This window comes from Scyliorhinus torazame, chromosome X (assembly GCF_047496885.1).
Source record: "Scyliorhinus torazame isolate Kashiwa2021f chromosome X, sScyTor2.1, whole genome shotgun sequence".
Classification (NCBI taxonomy): domain Eukaryota; kingdom Metazoa; phylum Chordata; class Chondrichthyes; order Carcharhiniformes; family Scyliorhinidae; genus Scyliorhinus; species Scyliorhinus torazame.
In genome coordinates, this window is record NC_092738.1 from 4,445,622 (window position 1) to 4,463,695 (window position 18,074).

Below are 18,074 nucleotides of genomic sequence, written 5' to 3' on the forward strand. Positions count from 1 at the left end.
AGCGTTACCGGTTTAATACCACTGAGAGGACCCCTGGAGAATCCCTTGCCGATTTTCTATCCAGGCTACGCAGGATTGCGGAGTACTGTGACAATGGTGAGACCTTGTCAGAAATGTTACGCGACCGTTTGGTTTGCGGTATTAACAATGCGGCCACCCAGAGAAAGTTGTTAGCTGAGCCGACAAGACTTTTGAACAGGCCATTCAAATAGTATTGTCCCGAGAGAGCGCAGAACGAGGAGTGCAGGACCTACAGGGATTGGAAGTGCATGCCATGGGGCGCAACCCCTTCCGTCCGAAAACGTCCCCCCGCACTCCTGCGGTACCTTGGGCGAGGCGACGTCCGGACCGACGCCAGTGGCCGTCGGACATTCCTCCCCGAAGGGAGCATTCTCCAGAACCAATGGATGAGGAGCCATGTCAGTGTCAGACTTGTAGGCGCCGACCCCATCGCGGACGCCGGTCCTGGGGGCGCCAGAGGCGCCGTCGTTCCGACCGAAACTGGGACCAGCCATGGGGTCGTACCTTCCATGTGGATGAACCTGCGGCGACTACTCCTGAGGACGTGGAGACTGAGGACGACTGCCTGCAGCTGCATTGTGTGGCAGCTCCCCGTGTGGCCCCCATAAAGGTGACAGTACGGGTCAATGGTCACCCGCTTGAGATGGAGTTGGACACTGGCACAGCAGTCTCCATGATCGCCCAGAGGACAATCGACTGCATCAAGCAGGGTATACAGACCCTTACATTAACCGACTCACAGGCCAGGTTGGCCACCTACACGGGGGGACCAGTGGACATTGCAGGAACTACAATGACCCCTGTTGTTTATGGACGCCAGGAGGGGCGTTTCCCACTTATCGTGGTGCGCGGCCATGGGCCCAGCCTGTTGGGTCGGGACTGGTTGCGCCATTTGCGGTTGCAATGGCAGCACATCCTCCAAACAATTTCTGAAGGGTTGACTGAGGTGCTAGGACGATACCCAGATGTATTCCAGCCTGGTTTGGGGAAAATAAAAGGGGCCGTAGCCCGTATCCAAGTCGAACCAGGAGCCACGCCGCGCTATTTCCGGGCACGCCCGGTGCCTTACGCCTTGCTCGAGAAGGTAGAAGGGGAGCTCACTCGTTTGGAGAGTTTGGGTATTATCAGGCCCGTCCGTTTTGCTGACTGGGCAGCACCAATTGTACCTGTAATGAAGCCAGATGCCACAGTTCGCTTGTGTGGCGACTATAAACTTACAGTGAAGACGGCTTCCCGACTCGACCGATATCCAATGCCTCGCATAGAGGATCTCTACGCGAAGCTTGCAGGTGGACTCTCGTTCACAAAATTAGATATGAGTCACGCCTACCTGCAGTTGGAACTGGACCCTGCCTCCCGACCAGATGTAACGATTAATACACACCGGGGCCTGCATGAATATACACGGTTGCCCTTTGGAGTATCCTCTGCCTGCGCTATTTTTCAACGTGTTATGGAGGGCATTTTGAGAGGTTTACCACGAGTTGCTGTCTACTTAGATGACATTTTGATTACAGGGACGTCGGAGCAGGAACATTTGGAAAATCTGGAGGCTGTCCTTAGACGCTTTTCGGAGGCTGGAGTCCATTTACGTCGCACAAAGTGCGTATTTCAGGCTAAGGAAGTAGTCTACCTAGGTTATCGGGTGGACCGCGAAGGTTTGCACCCCGTCGCAGAGAAGGTGCGTGCGATTCAACAGGCCCCCGCCCCGACTGACACTTCGCATCTTCGTTCTTTTCTCGGTCTCGTAAACTATTACGGGTAGTTCCTCCCCAATCTGGCAACGACGCTTGCCCCTTTGCACCTGCTGCTAAAGAAAAATCACACCTGGGTTTGGGGTCAGCCGCAAGAAACCGCTTTCCGGCGGGTAAAGCAACAATTGTCGTCGTCTGGGTTACTAACCCACTATGATCCTGGAAAGCCTTTGCTCGTCACATGTGATGCATCCCCGTATGGTATTGGGGCCGTCCTGTCCCACAAGATAGAGAACGGGGCCGAGCGACCGATAGCTTTCGCCTCCCGCACATTGACTGCAGCGGAGAAAAAGTACGCGCAGATCGAGAAGGAGGGCCTGGCAGTGGTTTTTGCGGTGAAACGCTTCCACCAGTACGTGTATGGCCGCCATTTCACTATCGTGACTGATCATAAGCCTCTGCTGGGACTTTTCAGAGAGGATAAGCCAGTACCGCCCATTGCTTCCGCACGGATCCAGCGCTGGGCTTTGTTGCTCGCTGCATACGAGTATTCTCTGGAGCACAAACCAGGAACACAGATAGCAAATGCCGACGCACTGAGCCGATTGCCTTTATCGACCGGCCCCATGTCGACCCCCACGACCGGTGAGGTGGTTGCAACCCTAACTTTTATGGACACCTTGCCTGTCACAGATCCGTGAGTGGACCCAGACGGAGCCAGTCCTGTCAAAGGTTCGGCACATAGTCCTGTATGGTGGATAGCATAGACAGCTCCCAGGCGAGTTGCGGGCATTTTCCTCCAAGCTGTCAGAATTCAGCGTGGAAGACGGCATCCTCTTGTGGGGGACGCGTGTGATTGTCCCGGAAAAAGGCCAGGAGCTGATACTATCAGACTTGCACGATGGGCATTCAGGTGTGACCAAAATGAAAATGTTGGCCCGGAGTTATGTCTGGTGGCCAGGCCTCGACGCCGACAGTGAGAAGGTGGCCCAAAACTGCTCCATTTGCCAGGAGCATCAGAAGCTTCCGCCGGCCGCGCCCCTACATCACTGGGAATGGCCAGGGCGGCCTTGGGCACGCTTGCATGCAGACTTCGCAGGCCCTTTTCAAGGATCCATGTTCCTTCTATTAATTGACGCCCAGTCTAAATGGCTAGAGGTGCACAAGATGCAGGGGACAACGTCCTGTGCAACAATTGAAAAGATGCGTTTGTCCTTTAGTACGCATGGCCTCCCCGAGGTGCTGGTCACGGATAACGGCACTCCATTCACGAGTGAGGAGTTTGCGAGGTTCATGAAGATGAACGGCATACGCCATATCCGCACTGCCCCTTATCACCCGGCTTCAAATGGGTTGGCAGAGCGCGCAGTGCAGACATTCAAAAGAGGCCTAAAGAAGCAGTCTTCCGGATCAATGGACACGAGACTGGCTCGCTTTTTGTTTACGTATGGGACCACCCCCTATGCGGGTACTGGGGTAGCTCCCGCAGAACTCCTAATGGGCCGGAGACTTTGCACCCGCTTCAGTGTGGTTTTCCCGGACATTGCCGCAAAAGTACGCCGCACACAAGAACGGCAGGGACAGGGATTTTCTCAGCATCGGCCGATTCGGCAGTTTGCGCCCGGTGACCCAGTGTTCGTTTGGAATTTTGCTGGTGGTGCCCAGTGGGTTCCTGTCGTAATCCTTCGCCAAACTGGCCCTATATCTTACCAGGTGCAAGCCCAGGGTCGTCTCCAGCGTAAACATGTAGACCACGTTCGGTCCAGAAGACTATCCCCTCAAAAGATTCCCCGCCCCCGGAGCTCATTTCTACAGCCGCAGAGACCAGAGACAAGGGAAGGTCATCCTCACAAGTAGGATTTTGCCTCACTCGAAGCCTGCGCAGGTCGTTACAGAACCGAAAGGAGATGGAGACGCTGACATGACGGAGATGGAGACACAGGACGCATCAGAGGGGGAATTCTCGGGTCCACGGGCCATGGATGTACAACCGTTGCGCCGTTCATCACGGAAGCGCCGGTCTCCGTCTCGTTACACACCGCCTGATCCAGCGCCGCGTGCAAATGGTGTCTGGCCTGCGGCCAAACGAGTCCGACGCCCTCCTTCGCCAGGGTCTTCGGTGGATTCCTTGGACTTTGGGGGCGGGAGGGATGTTATAACCTGCCTGCTTACCATTGGCTGGGGACTAATGACAATCCCACAATCCTGTGGGAGTATGAGCTTCCCCAATGAGGGGGGGGGGCGGAGAAACCATTAGTAAACTCCAAGTATAAATAAAGCTTGCCAGTTTGGAACCAGCAAGAAGGAGTGTGCAGCAAGGGAAGTTGCTGCTGCTGTTTTATATATATATATATATATATATACACATATATATATATATATACATGTTATTGTAAATAAATGTTATTACTTTGTATCCTTAAAACTCGTGCTGGATTCTTTCTGGCCCTCAAAAGACGCAAAGCCTCCCAGTGCGGAAGCCTGGATAAATGACATGGCTGGGTTCATTAAGCTGGAGAGGATAAAGTTTGCCTTACGAGGGTCTGTGCAGGCGTTCTTCAGGCGGTGGCAACCGTTCCTAGACTATCTCACGGAGCGTTAGGAGGAGGTCAGCAGCAGCAGCAACCCAAGGGTGATGGGGGGGGGTCTCTTTCGGGGGGGGGGGGGGGAATTCAGGTGGGTGGGGAAGCTTCCCTACGGGTACCTTTGAATGTCATATCATGGGGGGGTTACTGTATATGGGGAAACCCAATGTAAAAGTTTTGTATAATTTTTGACTGCTGTGTTTGCGTTTCTTTCTTTTTGTTATTGGGGGGGGCGGGGTTTGTTGGAAAATTTGAATAAACTTTTTTTTTTTTAAAGTTAGGGTGACCACAACGGACGTATGCAAATTTCCCCCGCAACAGCCAATCAGCAGCTTCGCCAAGCTTCGCCAAGAAAAATTTGTGGAGGATCATAAAGGAGGAGAGAGGGGTTTGGGGAGGAAATTGCAGAACTCTGAGGCCCAGGCTGTTGAAGATATGGCTGTAATGGTGGAGTGAAGGAAGTGGGAATTGCATGTGGAGGAATGCATCGATCTTTGGAGGATTGTAGGGCTGGGAGAGAGGATGGAGATAGGAACAAGTAGGATTTTGATAAAATTTGAAAACCGGAATTGAGGTTTTTAATGAATCATTGATGGCCCAAGCACAGGTCAGCAAGCACAGGATTGACTAAGGGCATGACTCGACTCTGTGATTTTTCTTTTTCTTCTTTCTTTCACTTGTCCCACTTCCTGGGAGTTACTGCAGTTTTTTGTTCAGTCACTAACTAAACAAAGCTGCACTCTAACCTGGGTTTGACCTTGTCCCTTGACTCCTACCATCTAAATGAACAGGAGTGGCTTTTATTGCAGTATAATTTATGTGCTTTCTGAAGTTAAACCATAAAATTGTACTGTGGCTTTTATAACCTGACAACATTGTTTCCAGGAAATAGTTGTGCAATCTGTTAGACACTCGATTGAGATTTGACTGCCATGGAGATTTTTTCTGCTGTATTTCTGTTCACTGGAAGGAGTTTGCAATTGTTTGTAACATGGTAACAAGGGCAGCACGGTAGCATAGTGGTTAGCATAATTGCTTCACAGCTCCAGGGTCCCCGGTTCGATTCCCAGCTTGGGTCATTTTCTGTGCGGAGTCTGCACGTTCTCCCCGTGTGTGCGTGGGTTTCCTCCGGGTGCTCCGGTTTCCTCCCACAGTCCAAAGATGTGCAGGTTAGGTGGATTGGCCATGTTAAATTGCCCTTAGTGTCCAAAAATTGGCCTTAGGGTTGGTTGAATGGGGTTACTGGGTTATGGGGATTGGGTGGTGTGGGCCTCGGTAGGGTGCTCTTTCCAAGAGCCGGTGCAGACTAGATGGGCCGAATGGCCTCCTTCTGCACTGTAAATTCTATGATCTATGATCTACTCATTTTAAATGTGTGCTATCGATGCCCAGCTTTGCTCATTCCCATAGGTTGAATAGTGCTATAAATGAATAAGTCCATGAAGAAAAGGTTTGTAATAAGATCAGAGAATTTACTTTTAAAAAATAAAAATAAATTTTAGAGCATATTTAGGGGGGAAATTCATTTTTCCCCCCAATTAAGGGGCAATTTAGCGTGGCCAATCCACCTACCCTGCACATCCTTGGGTTGTGGGGGGGACACCCACACAGACACGGGGAGAATGTGCAAACTCCACACGGACAGTGAGCCTGGCCGGGATCGAACCCAGGTCCTCAGCGCTGTGAGGCAGCAGTACTAACCACTGCGCCACCGTGCCGTTCTAAGATCAGTATTTCATTGTGACACTGACTGCAGGTCATGAGCAATTCAGTCACCCCTGAGTTAAACAAAGGCGAGGGGAGTCAGATGAGTAAAACAAAGGAGACGTTTATTTATCATACGTACTATTTACAGAGGGGCCCGGATAAATCTCACCGGATCCTCTCTGTCAATCGGTTCCTATCTAATCGATCTCATATTCAACATGGTATCAGCCCCGTAGTTAGCGGGGAGCTCATACTCCTCAAGCCCTTGTGTTCCGTGCAGCTTATTACACTGAGTTTGTGTAAATTGGATTTTAAAATATTTATTTACAAGAGGTAGAGGAAAGGGGTTAAGTTGCAAGTTTGGCTTTGAATCCAGCTCTAAGTGACATGTATAAAAGAGCATTCTGAATCCAGTTCAAGCTTGCCTCATTCCTCACTAACTTTGCGATCTGGATGAAATTAGTATTGATCTCCATAAGGATGCTGTGCATCAATTATTCATCGAATGTTTGTCCCCACAGGGAAGTGTGGCCTGAAGGTGATGTTTTTGGTTCTTCTGACTTGCGTTTGGAGGACGAGTCCCAGTTGCTCAGACAAGTGCTGTTTGCAAAGTTACTCAGTAAGTTTTTTAGTCGCTGTCGTTTTGGTGTTCACAGTTTTGGGGCTTGTTTTGAAGATCCTCCAAATCCATTCTCTGCATCCCACAGGGCAGCCTGTTGCAGAGGCCGAGGAAACTGATGAATTCCGAGATGAAGAGATCGAAGAGGAGGAAACCGAATCAGTGAGAGTTAGAGAAAGTGAATTTAACTTCCTGGATTATCTCAAGAGGTAAACTATTCAAAAATACTTGTGTTTTTTAACATTAAGATTATTCTTATCCTATTGTGGTTGAATCTGCTTTTGCGCAATCCTCTGAAATCTCTGCATGGGGCTTTAAACTGTTCAATAGAAGTTTTAAAATAAATTAAGTTGGTGCATTGAATTAGCGAATACTAGTTTCATTTCTGGGGCAAAGACTCCAGGCCGGACTCTCTGAAGTAAACCTCTCTGCCTGCTAGCTGCAGCAGTTCCAAGTTGAATAAAACTTTGGCAGTCTTAGGACAACTCCTGCAGAGCAGGAATTCGTGACACCAAACCTATCTACAGGCTGATTCTAAACTGACCGTCTCAGTTGGGCTGTAAGGATAGCTTTTTTGGACGTCAGTAAGCCCTGTTTGCAATTCTCTTTCTTTCTCACCGTTCTTTTATCTGTTGCCTTTAGGTTTGCTAATGCTGGCGTCGTAAAACCTTACATTCTCCTACTGAAGGACTACCGACAGAACAGCACTCACACCAACCACTGCATTATAAAGATGCTCCACCGACTCGCATATAATCTGAAAATGGATACTCTTCTTTATCAACTGTCAGTATTCCACTTATTCAGTCACATTCTGGAAGATCCAGCAGCCAGCTCGTACCAAGTAGGTTGAATTTTCATCATTGTTATGTCATTTACTGGTTGGTGATTTGCAAAAAGACTTACTGTCGTGTACCATGTTGTACTATTTTGGAGCACTGTCTGTTCACTCATCGTCATCTGTCTCACTGACCTACCACTGAAAGATTATTTTGAAATTTGAGATTCAAGAGAAAATGTTTTTGGACGATATGCAGTGTATTAAGCTGCCAAATGATCACGGTTTCCCAACACTCCTGAAATTATATTCAGAGGATTTCACGTTTGGTTCCGTCATGGCTTACTGGATTACCTATTGAAATGGGACTGATGTAACAATTTGTCTCAAATTTAGCTGTTCTTGTTGTGAATTCCTACGGCAATTTAACTGTATTGTCATTTTAACTGATTTTGCCAAAAGTTCCATTGAAATTCTCCCCACACTCCTGAATTTGTGAGCCTAGTCAGGGGGCAGCACGGTAGCACAAGTGGTTAGCACAGTGGCTTCACAGCTCTAGGGTCCCAGGTTCGATTCCGGCTTGGGTCACTGTCTGTGCGGAGTCTGCACATCCTCCCCGTGTGTGCGTGGGTTTCCTCCCACAGTCCAAAGATGTGCTGGTTAGGTGGATTGGCCATGATTGCCCTTGGTGTCCAAAAAGGCTAGGAGGGGTTATTGGGTTACGGGGATGGGGTGGAAGTGAGGGCTTGGGCCAGACTCGATGGGCCGAATGGCCTCCTTCTGCACTGTATGTTCTAATGCCTGATCCTTCTCTTGCCTGACATCCACAAACAGAACATTTCTGATGAGGTTTTTAAAAAAATTGTCATTCACCACATTTGATGTGAGCATTGCTGGCTAGGACAGAATTTGTTGTTCATCCTTAATTGCTCTTGAGAAGGCTGGGGAGGCTGTGGCATAGTGGTATTGTCGCTGGACTAGTAAACCGGGTAATGCTCTGCGGACCCAGGTTCGAATCCCGCCACTGCAGATGGTGAAATTTGAATTCAATAAAAATCTGGAATTACGAAAAAAAGTCTAATGATGACCATTAAACCATTGCTGTAAAAAAAAACATCTGGTTCACTAAACGGGCGGCACAGTGGTTAGCACCAGGGTCCCGGGTGACTGTCAGTGTGGAATTGGTGACTGTGTGTGGAGTTTGCGCTTTCTCCCCGTGTCTGCATGGGTTTCCTCCGGGTGCTCCGGTTTCCTCCCACAGTCCAGAGATGTGCAGAGATTGGCCATGATAAATTGCCCCTCGGGGTTACGGGGATAGGGTGGAGGTGTGGACTTCAGTCGGGTGCTCTTTCCAAGGGCCGGTGCAGACTTGATGGGCTGAATGGCCTCCTTCTGTACTGTAGGGATTCTAACGTGATGGTGCCTTCCTGAACAAGGTACAGTCCACCTGGTGTAGTATACCCACAGTGCTTTGGTACAACTGGGTGGTTTGCTGGGCTATTACATAAGAACTAGGAGCAGGAGTCGGCCATCTGGCCCCTCGGGCCTGCTCCACCATTCAATGAGATCATGGCTGATCTTTTGTGGACTCAGCTCCACTTTCCGGCCCGAACCCCATAACTTTTAATCCCTTTATTCTTCAAAAAACTATCTATCTTTATCTTAAAAACATTGAATGAAGGAGCCTCTACTGCTTAACTGGGCAAGGAATTCCATAGATTCACAACCCTTTGGGTGAAGAAGTTCCTCCTAAACTCAGTCCTAAATCTACTTCCCCTTATTTTGAGGCTATGCCCCCTAGTTCTGCTTTCACCCGACAGTGGAAACAACCTGCCCGCATCTATCCTATCTATTCCCTTCATAATCTTATATGTTTCTATAAGATCCCCCCGCATCCTTCTAAATTCCAACGAGTACAGTCCCCGTCTACTCAACCTCTCCTCGTAATCCAACCCCTTCAGCTCTGGGATTAACCTAGTGAATCTCCTCTGCACACCCTCCAGTGCCAGTACATCCTTTCTCAAGTAAGGAGACCAAAACTGAACACAATACTCCAGGTGTGGCCTCACTAACACCTTATACAATTGCAGCAGAACCTCCCTAGTCTTAAATTCCATTTGCCTTCTTAATCACCTGTTGCACCTGAAAACCAACTTTTAGCGACTCATGCACTAGCACACCCAGGTCTCTCTGCACAGCAGCATGTTTTAATATTTTATCATTTAAATAATAATCCCTTTTGCTGTTATTCCTACCAAAATGGATAACCTCACATTTGTCAACATTGTATTCCATCTGCCAGACCCTAGCCCATTCACTTAGCCTATCCAAATCCCTTTGCAGACTTCCAGTATCCTCTGCACTTTTTGCTTTACCACTTATCTTAGTGTCGTCTGCAAACTTGGACACATTGCCCTTGGTCCCCAACTCCAAATCATCTATGTAAATTGTGAACAGTTGTGGGCCCAACACTGATCCCTGAGGGACACCACTAGCTACTGATTGCCAACCAGAGAAACACCCATTAATCCCCACTCTTTGCTTTCTATTAATTAACCAATAATCCTCTATCCATGCTACTACTTTCCCCTTAATGCCATGCATCTTTATCTTATGCAACAACCTTTTGTGTGGCACCTTGTCAAAGGCTTTCTGGAAATCCAGATATACCACATCCATTGGCTCCCCGTTATCTACCGCACTGTTAATGTCCTCAAAAAATTCCACTAAATTAGTTGGGCACGACCTGCCCTTTATGAACCCATGCTGCGTCTGTCCAATGGGACAATTTCCATCCAGATGCCTCGCTATTTCTTCCTTGATGATAGATTCCAGCACCTTCCCTACTACCGAAGTTAAGCTCACTGGCCGATAATTACCCGCTTTCTGCCTACCTCCTTTTTTAAACAGTGGTGTCACGTTTGCTAATTTCCAATCCGCCGGGACCACCCCAGAGTCTAGTGAATTTTGGTAAATTATCACTAGCGCATTTGCAATTTCCCTAGCCATCTCTCTTAGCACTCTGGGATGCATTCCATCAGGTCCAGGAGACTTGTCTACCTTTAACCCCATTAGCTTGCCCATCACTACCTCCTTGGTGATAACAATCCTCTCAAGGTCCTCACCTGTCATAGCCTCATTTCCATCAGTCACTGGCATGTTATTTGTGTCTTCCACTGTGAAGACCGACCCAAAAAACCTGTTCAGTTCCTCAGCCATTTCCTCATCTTCCATTATTAAATCTCCCTTCTCATCCTCTAAAGGACCAATATTTACCTTAGCCACTCTTTTTTGTTTTATGTCTTCGTAGAAACTTTTTTGTAGAAACTTTGTAGAAACTATTACAGAAGGACGTTCATTGCTGTGGACCTGGAGTCACATATAGGCCAGATAAGTAAAGACAGCAAATTCCCTCCTCTGCTGTGGGGCGGCACAGTGGCACAATGGTTAGTATTGCTGCCTCACAGCACCAGGGTCCCGGGTTCAATTTCGGCCTCTGGTGCGGAGTCTGCACGTTCTCCCCGTGTCTGCGTGGGTTTCCTCCCACAGTCCAAAGATGTGCGGGTTAGGTGGATTGGCCATGCTAACTTGCCCCTCAATGTCCAAAAGGTTAGGTGGGGTTACTGGGTTACACGGATAGGGTGGAGGCGTGGGCTTAAGTAGGGTAAAAGCAAATTACTGTGGATGCTGGAATCTGAAACGAAAGAGAAAATGCTGGAAAATCTCAGCAGGTCTGCCAGCATCTGTAGAGAGAGAAAAGAGCTAACGTTTCGAGTCCGATGACTCTTTGTCAAAGCTAACAGACCGAGAAAGTGGGAAATATTTATACTGTGGAGGGAGAATGAAAGATGAGTCATAGCCACAGAAACCCAGGGAACAGGGTGCTAATGGACACAGAAACCAAGGGGAAAGAGTGTTAATGGCAGTCCCCAGAGAGAACAAAAGATGTGAAAGGTCAAACAGCAGGGAAACTAACATCAGAGGATGAACTGTAGATGTGGGGGGAGGGGAACATAAGAACGAGGAGCAGGAGTCGGCCATCTGGCCCCTCGAGCCTGCTCCACCATTCATTGAGATCATGGCTGATCTTTTGTGGACTCAGCTCCACTTTCCGGCCCGAACACCATAACCCTTAATTCTTCAAAAAACTATCTATCTTTATCTTAAAAACATTTAATGAAGGAGCCTCTACTGCTTCACTGGGCAAGGAATTCCATAGATTCACAACCCTTTGGGTGAAGAAGTTCCTCCTAAACTCAGTCCTAAATCTACTTCCCCTTTATTTTGAGGCTATGCCCCCTAGTTCTGCTTTCACCCGCCAGTGGAAACAACCTGCCCGCATCTATCGAGGGCAGCACGGTAGCATAGTGGTTAGCACAATTGCTTCACAGCTCCAGGGTCCCAGGTTCGATTCCCGGCTTGGGTCACTCTCTGTGCGGAGTCTGCACGTTCTCCCCGTGTGTGCGTGGGTTTCCTCCGGGTGCTCCGTTTCCTCCCACAGTCCAAAGATGTGCAGGTTAGGTGGATTGGTCATGCTAAATGCCCTTAGCGTCCAAAATTGCCCTTAGTGTTGGGTGGGGTTACTGGGTTATGGGAATAGGGTGGAGATAAGGGCCTGGGTAGGGTGCTCTTTCTAAGAGCTGGTGCAGACGCGATGGGCTGAATATCCTCCTTCTGTATTGTAAATTCTATGATCCTATCTATTCCCTTCATATTTTATACGTTTCTATAAGATCCCCCTGGCATCCTTCAAAATTGCAACGAGTACAGTCCCAGTCTACACAACCTCTCCTCGTAATCCAACCCCTTCAGCTCTGGGATTAACCGAGTGAATCTCCTTTGCACACCCTCCAGTGCCAGTACGTCCTTTCTCAGGTAAGGTGACCAAAACTGAACACAATACTCCAGGTGTGGCCTCACTAACACCTTATACAATTGCAGCAGAACCTCCCTAGTCTTAAACTCCATCCCTCTAGCAATGAAGGACAAAATTCCATTTGCCTTCTTAATCACCTGCTGCACCTGTAAACCAACTTTTTGCGACTCCTGCACTAGCACACCCAGGTCTCTCTGCACTGCAGCATGTTTTAATATTTTATCATTTAAATAATAATCCCTTTTGCTGTTATTCCTACCAAAATGGATAACCTCACATTTGTCAACATTGTATTCCATCTGCCAGACCCTAGCCCATTCACTTAGCCTATCCAAATCCCTCTGCAGACTTCCAGTATCCTCTGCACTTTTTGCTTTACCACTTATCTTAGTGTCGTCTGCAAACTTGGACACATTGCCCTTGGTCCCCAACTCCAAATCATCTGAAGGACACCACTAGCTACTGATTGCCAACCAGAGTGGGAAGGGGGAAGCAAAGAGGAGAAAGGTGAAGGAAGGTGGATAAGATTGGGAAGGAAATTGAATATATATTAAGAAAGAAAGAAATGGTAAAAGACAGTTAAAATGAAATGAAAACAAATGGATCGAGGTGGGGTAGAGCTGATCATCTGAAGTTGTTGAATTCGATGTTCAGGCTGTAGCGTGGTTAACTGGAAGATGAGATGTTGTTCCTCCAGTTGCTGGAGGAACAACATCTCAACGCAAACTTTGAAATCATCGCCATTTCTGAGACCAGCTTTTTATTAATTGATTTATTCACAGATTAATTAATTAATTGAACTTGAGTTCCCCAGCTGCTGTGGTGAGATTTGAACCCTGTCTCCAGAGTATTAAGCCAGGCCTCTAGATTACTGTCCAGTGACATTCCCAGTATGTTACATTCCCCCCCCCCCCCCCTAACTATAAAGTGGTTGGGGCTGACATCCTCCCCCTGGATGAATAAGGTCCCCTGCTAGTTACTTACCAGGGTTAAATCCAGAATTGTAGTCCGGGAAACCACCCGACTGTCTTGTCCGTCTGTGTTCAGCAGCCGTTAATCTCTATCCTGTTCCTTTTCACAACAGGAGCTGGTGAAGTTCTGCAAGTATGTCCTGAGCAGATTCTTTACTTTAGCTGCTAGTAACAACAAGGCTTATGTGGAACTGCTGTTCTGGAAGAATATTGCAACCATTCGAGAAATGACTGAGGGTTACAGGACGGATGATGAAAGGTAATTGAGCATGAGAGCTTGGGAGGTGTTGGTCTTCTATACTATGCTCATAGTGCTCCCGGAACTAAAACAATCAGTTAATCAAATGGTCAGGGTGCAAAAATGTTACTGAAGTTTTGATAACGTTGACAATCCTCATTTTTAGATGGAGCACCTGATCCGTACTGTGGCCTGTGTGGACCTGAAATAATTGATTGTTACTAGATTGTTTGTTTGCCGAAGTGGACTTGGCCGCTAAGGCTTTGTGCTGACTACACGAGTATTTCATAGAATTTACAGTGCAGAAGTGCATTCTTTCTGTGGTAATCGAGTGGAAGAAGCTGGGATTATAGAATCAGGGCAGCATGGTAGCACAAGTGGTAGCACTGCGCCAGGGTCCCGGGTTTGATTCCGGCTTGGGTCACTGTCTGTGCGGAGTCTGCACATCCTCCCCGTGTGTGCGTGGGTTTCCTCCAGGTACTCCGGTTTCCTCCCACAGTCCAAAGATGTGCAGGTTAGGTGGATTGGCCATGATCAATCGCCCTTAGTGACCGAAAAGGTTAGGAGGGGTTACTGGGGTTACGGGGATATGGGTGGAAGTGAGGGCTTAAGTGGGTCGGTGCAGACTCGATGGGCTGAATGGCCTCCTTCTGCACTGTATGTTCTATAATAGTTCACAGCAGGCACAGGCGCAAGTGGATTTCCGTTTGCAGTTGTGAGAATGATTGTTTTTGACTTTTTACAGTGGAGAAAGCAAGAAGGGTCCAACTTGGTCATCTGAGGAAGAGGAGGAACTTGAAACTTTGTATCTAAGATTCAAAGAGGAACAAGGAGGTATGTATTGTATTTGGGTTATTTCTGAATATATCCCACACCAAGTGTGCGACTGACGTTTCTCCCCAACAGTTTCATTTCAATTCCACTACATAGAATTTTACAGCCCAGGAGAAATCCATTTGGCCCATCATGCCTGTGCTAGCTCTTTGAAAGAGCTATGCAGTTAGTCGCACTGTCCTGCTCTTTCCTCATCGTCTTGTAATTTATTCTCTTGTCAGTCCCATTGGACGAAGCATCGAGAAGCAGAGGGACACAGATTTAAAATAAGAAATAGGGACATGAGGAAAAACCTTTTCACACAGCAAGTGATTGGGATCTGGGACGCGCTGCCCAAGAGCATGGTGGAGGCAGATTCAATCAAGGGGCGAAATTCTCCGGTATCGGCGCGATGTCTGCCGACCGGTGCCCAAAACGGCGCAAATCAGTCGGGCATCGCGCCGCCCCAAAGGTGCGAAATGCTCCGCATCTTTGGGGGCCGAGCCCCAACCTTGAGGGGCTAGGCCCGCGCCGGACTGATTTCCGCCCCGCCAGCTGGCGGAAAAGCCCTTTGGTGCCCCACCGGCTGGCGCGGAAATGACATCTCCGGGCGGCGCATGCGCGGGAGCGTTAGCGGCCGCTCACGGCATCCCCGCGCATGCGCTGTGGAGGGAGTCTTTTCCGCCTCTGCCATGGTGGAGACTGTGGCGAAGGCGGAAGGAAAAGAGTGCCCCCACGGCACAGGCCCGCCCGCGGATCGGTGGGCCCCGATCGTGGGCCAGGCCACCGTGGGGGCACCCTCTGGGGTCAGATCACCCCGCCCCCCCCCCCCCCCCAGGACCCCGGAGCCCGCCCGCGCCGCCTTGTCCCGCCAGTAAGGTAGGTGGTTTAATCTACGCTGGCGGGACAGGCATTCTAGCAGCGGGACTTCGGCCCATCCGGGCCGGAGAATCGCGGGGGGGGGCCCGCCAACCGGCGCGGCGCGATTCCCGCCCCCGCCGAATATCCGGTGCCGGAGAATTCGGCAACTGGCGGGGGCAGGATTCACGCCAGCCCCCGGCGATTCTCCGACCCAGCGGGGGGTCGGAGAATCTCGCCCAAGGTGTCAGAAGGGAATTGACTCATTATCTGAAAATGAAAACGTTGCGGTGTTTAATTGCTTCACAGAGAATTTTATATCCTGATGATTACAGACACATATTTGGAAAGTAAGATCGAGGCAATGTGATTTTTCATTTTACAGATAAAGATGTCATTGACAATATCATGGAACATATTAAAAATGACTTGAGGACCAGAAAACAGATTGCTGCCAAACTCGTTCAGATGAATCTGGTGGATAGTGTAAGAGACTTAAAACGTGTCAAGTAAGTTTTTGGTGTTGCATAGCTACTAAAGTACTGGCGGTGGAATCCTGGTCGTCAAAACTTTCAAATGTGGCACCAAGCAACACAGTTGAGAAACTGGTTGGTTCAGGAGGATGGTCATTTCCCTCGACTTGCTTCATAATTGTACCATAGGCGGCAGTGGCACAATTCATTGGCACTCCGCGGTGAAGCAGTAACATGCGAGTTTGTTCACATACAGGGTTCATTGTCGTACCCGAGATGTAGACGGGCAAATGGAAGACAGATTTGAGGACAGCTTCTCCCAGGTTATTCTTCATTGCAGCCTAACAGCTCACTTTGAAGTAGAATTGGAGGAAGTAAATAATGTTCTATTACCCCATCTTCCTTAATCAGTCTCTTCCGCCTATCCCTCTCGGGTATTCTCAAGAGCAAAGCCTTTAGAACCAAGGTTTGGGAGAGTTACGGCTGCCTTGTTTTGAAATTCACTTTGTAACATCTTGTTTTTGCTGTTTTAAGGAAGGGAACTAAGATTGTGCTTTGGAGGGAGGAGCAGGAGGTGGAGCTTGAGACGTTGTTTGTGGAGTTCAGAGGATCAGATGGTAAGTTGTAAGTAGCTGCAATTAATTTGCTTCCATCATTTTTGAAAATGTACTGAGAATTTTTTGAGCATGTGACCAGGTGCGTGGATGAGGGTAGTGCACTTGATGTGGGGCAGCACGGTAGCACAAGTGATTAGCACTGTGGCTTCATAGCGCCAGGTTCCCAGGTTCGATTCCCTGCTGAGCCACTGTCTGTGTGGAGTCTGCACATCCTCCCCGTGTGTGCGTGGGTTTCCTCCGGGTGCTCCGGTTTCCTCCCACAGTCCAAAGATGTGCAGGTTAGGTGGATTGGCCGTGATAAATTGCCCTTCGTGACCAAAAAGGTTAGGAGAGGTTATTGGGTTACGGGGATAGGGTGGAAGTGAGGGCTTAAGTGGGTCGGTGCAGACTCGATGGGCCAAATTTCCTCCTTCTGCACTGTATGTTCTATGTAGTTTAAATGGATTTCAGCAAAGCCTTTGACAAGGTCCCACATGGGAGGCTTATAAAGAAGGCAAATGCACATGGGATACAGGGTAACTTGACAAGGTGGATTCAAAATTGGCTTAGCTGTAGGAGTCACAGGGTGATGAAAGTTGGCTGCTTTAGTGACTAGGAAGCCAGTGTCCAGTGGGGTACCACAGGGATCTGTGCTGGGGCCCCTATTGTTTGTCACTTATATAAACGACATGGATGACTATGTGGGGGGGTAGGATCAGTACGTTTGTGGATGACACAAAGATTGGTGCTGTATAGAACTTTGGTGAGGCCACAGCGGGAGCACTGCGTGCAATTCTGGTCGCCACGTTATAGGAAGGATGTGATTGCACTGGAGGGGGTGCAGTGGAGATTCACCAGGATGTTGCTGGGATGGAACGTTTCAGTTATGAAGAGAGGTTGGTCAGGCTTGGGTTGTTTCGCTGGAGCAGAGAAGACTGAGGGGCGACCTGACCGAGGTGGACAGGATTATGAGGGGTGTGGACAGGGGGGGATCGGGAGCAGCTGTTCCCCTAAGTTGAAGGGTCAGTTACGAGGGAGACATAAGCTCAAGGTGAGGGGCAACAGGTTTGGGGGGATTTAGGGAAAACCTTTTTACCCAGAGGTCTGGAACTCACGGCCTGGGAGGGTGGTAGAGGCGGGTTGCTTCACATCCTTTAAAAAGTACCTGGGTGAGTACTTGGCACGTCTTAACATTCAAGGCGATGGGCCGAGTGCTGGCAAGTGGGATTAGGTAGGCATGACCTGCCTTTCATGTGTCGGTGCAGACTTGATGGGCCGAATGGCTTCTTCTGCACTGTATTGTTTCTGTGATCATAAAACAGTCCCTCGCTTTCTCTGACACAGCCAATTGTTGAGGCTCTTTCACCACAAGCTGAAGCTTTCAAATTCACATGTAAAACGGGTCAAATCTTCAATGTGTCAGCCTGTTACGACTTAATTACGCATTGCCTTGACCAGTTGAAACCCTTTCAAATGATACATTCGACATCCAGGTTTCGAATGAAAACTCAATAAATTGTCCATAAACTTACAACCTGAGGAAAAAGGACAAAATGCAATTGATGAAATTTATGTCTGTATCTGCAGATGTCCTTGGTAATATCATGAAACGCATAACTTGCAAGCGATCGAGACCCAGGATTATCGAAAAGCTGATCAGTATGGGCCTTGTTTCTGATAGAAAAGAACTCTACAAGAAGCGGAGGAAACTACCAAAAGCAGCAAATCAGGTCCTCTTGTGTTACTGTCTAATCCCAAAATCTCTGCCAATTGAAGTTTTTGTTGTGGCATTATAGTGGGAATTGGGCCTGCACATCTTTGTGTTGTGGGGGCGAAACCCACGCA

At 48.6% G+C, this 18,074-nt stretch overlaps 1 protein-coding gene across 2 annotated transcripts in view; it reads left to right on the forward strand.

Moving 5' to 3' along the window:
* timeless (timeless circadian clock) overlaps positions 1 to 18,074 on the forward strand; it is a 98,881-nt gene that overhangs the window by 55,539 nt on the left and 25,268 nt on the right. For both annotated transcript variants that reach the window (XM_072493637.1, XM_072493638.1), the window contains exons 16-23: positions 6,529 to 6,626; positions 6,715 to 6,835; positions 7,269 to 7,470; positions 13,365 to 13,510; positions 14,235 to 14,323; positions 15,546 to 15,669; positions 16,168 to 16,250; positions 17,817 to 17,959. In XM_072493637.1, coding sequence (XP_072349738.1) covers positions 6,529 to 6,626; positions 6,715 to 6,835; positions 7,269 to 7,470; positions 13,365 to 13,510; positions 14,235 to 14,323; positions 15,546 to 15,669; positions 16,168 to 16,250; positions 17,817 to 17,959 — 1,006 coding nt within the window. The remainder of the gene's footprint in view (positions 1 to 6,528; positions 6,627 to 6,714; positions 6,836 to 7,268; positions 7,471 to 13,364; positions 13,511 to 14,234; positions 14,324 to 15,545; positions 15,670 to 16,167; positions 16,251 to 17,816; positions 17,960 to 18,074) is intronic.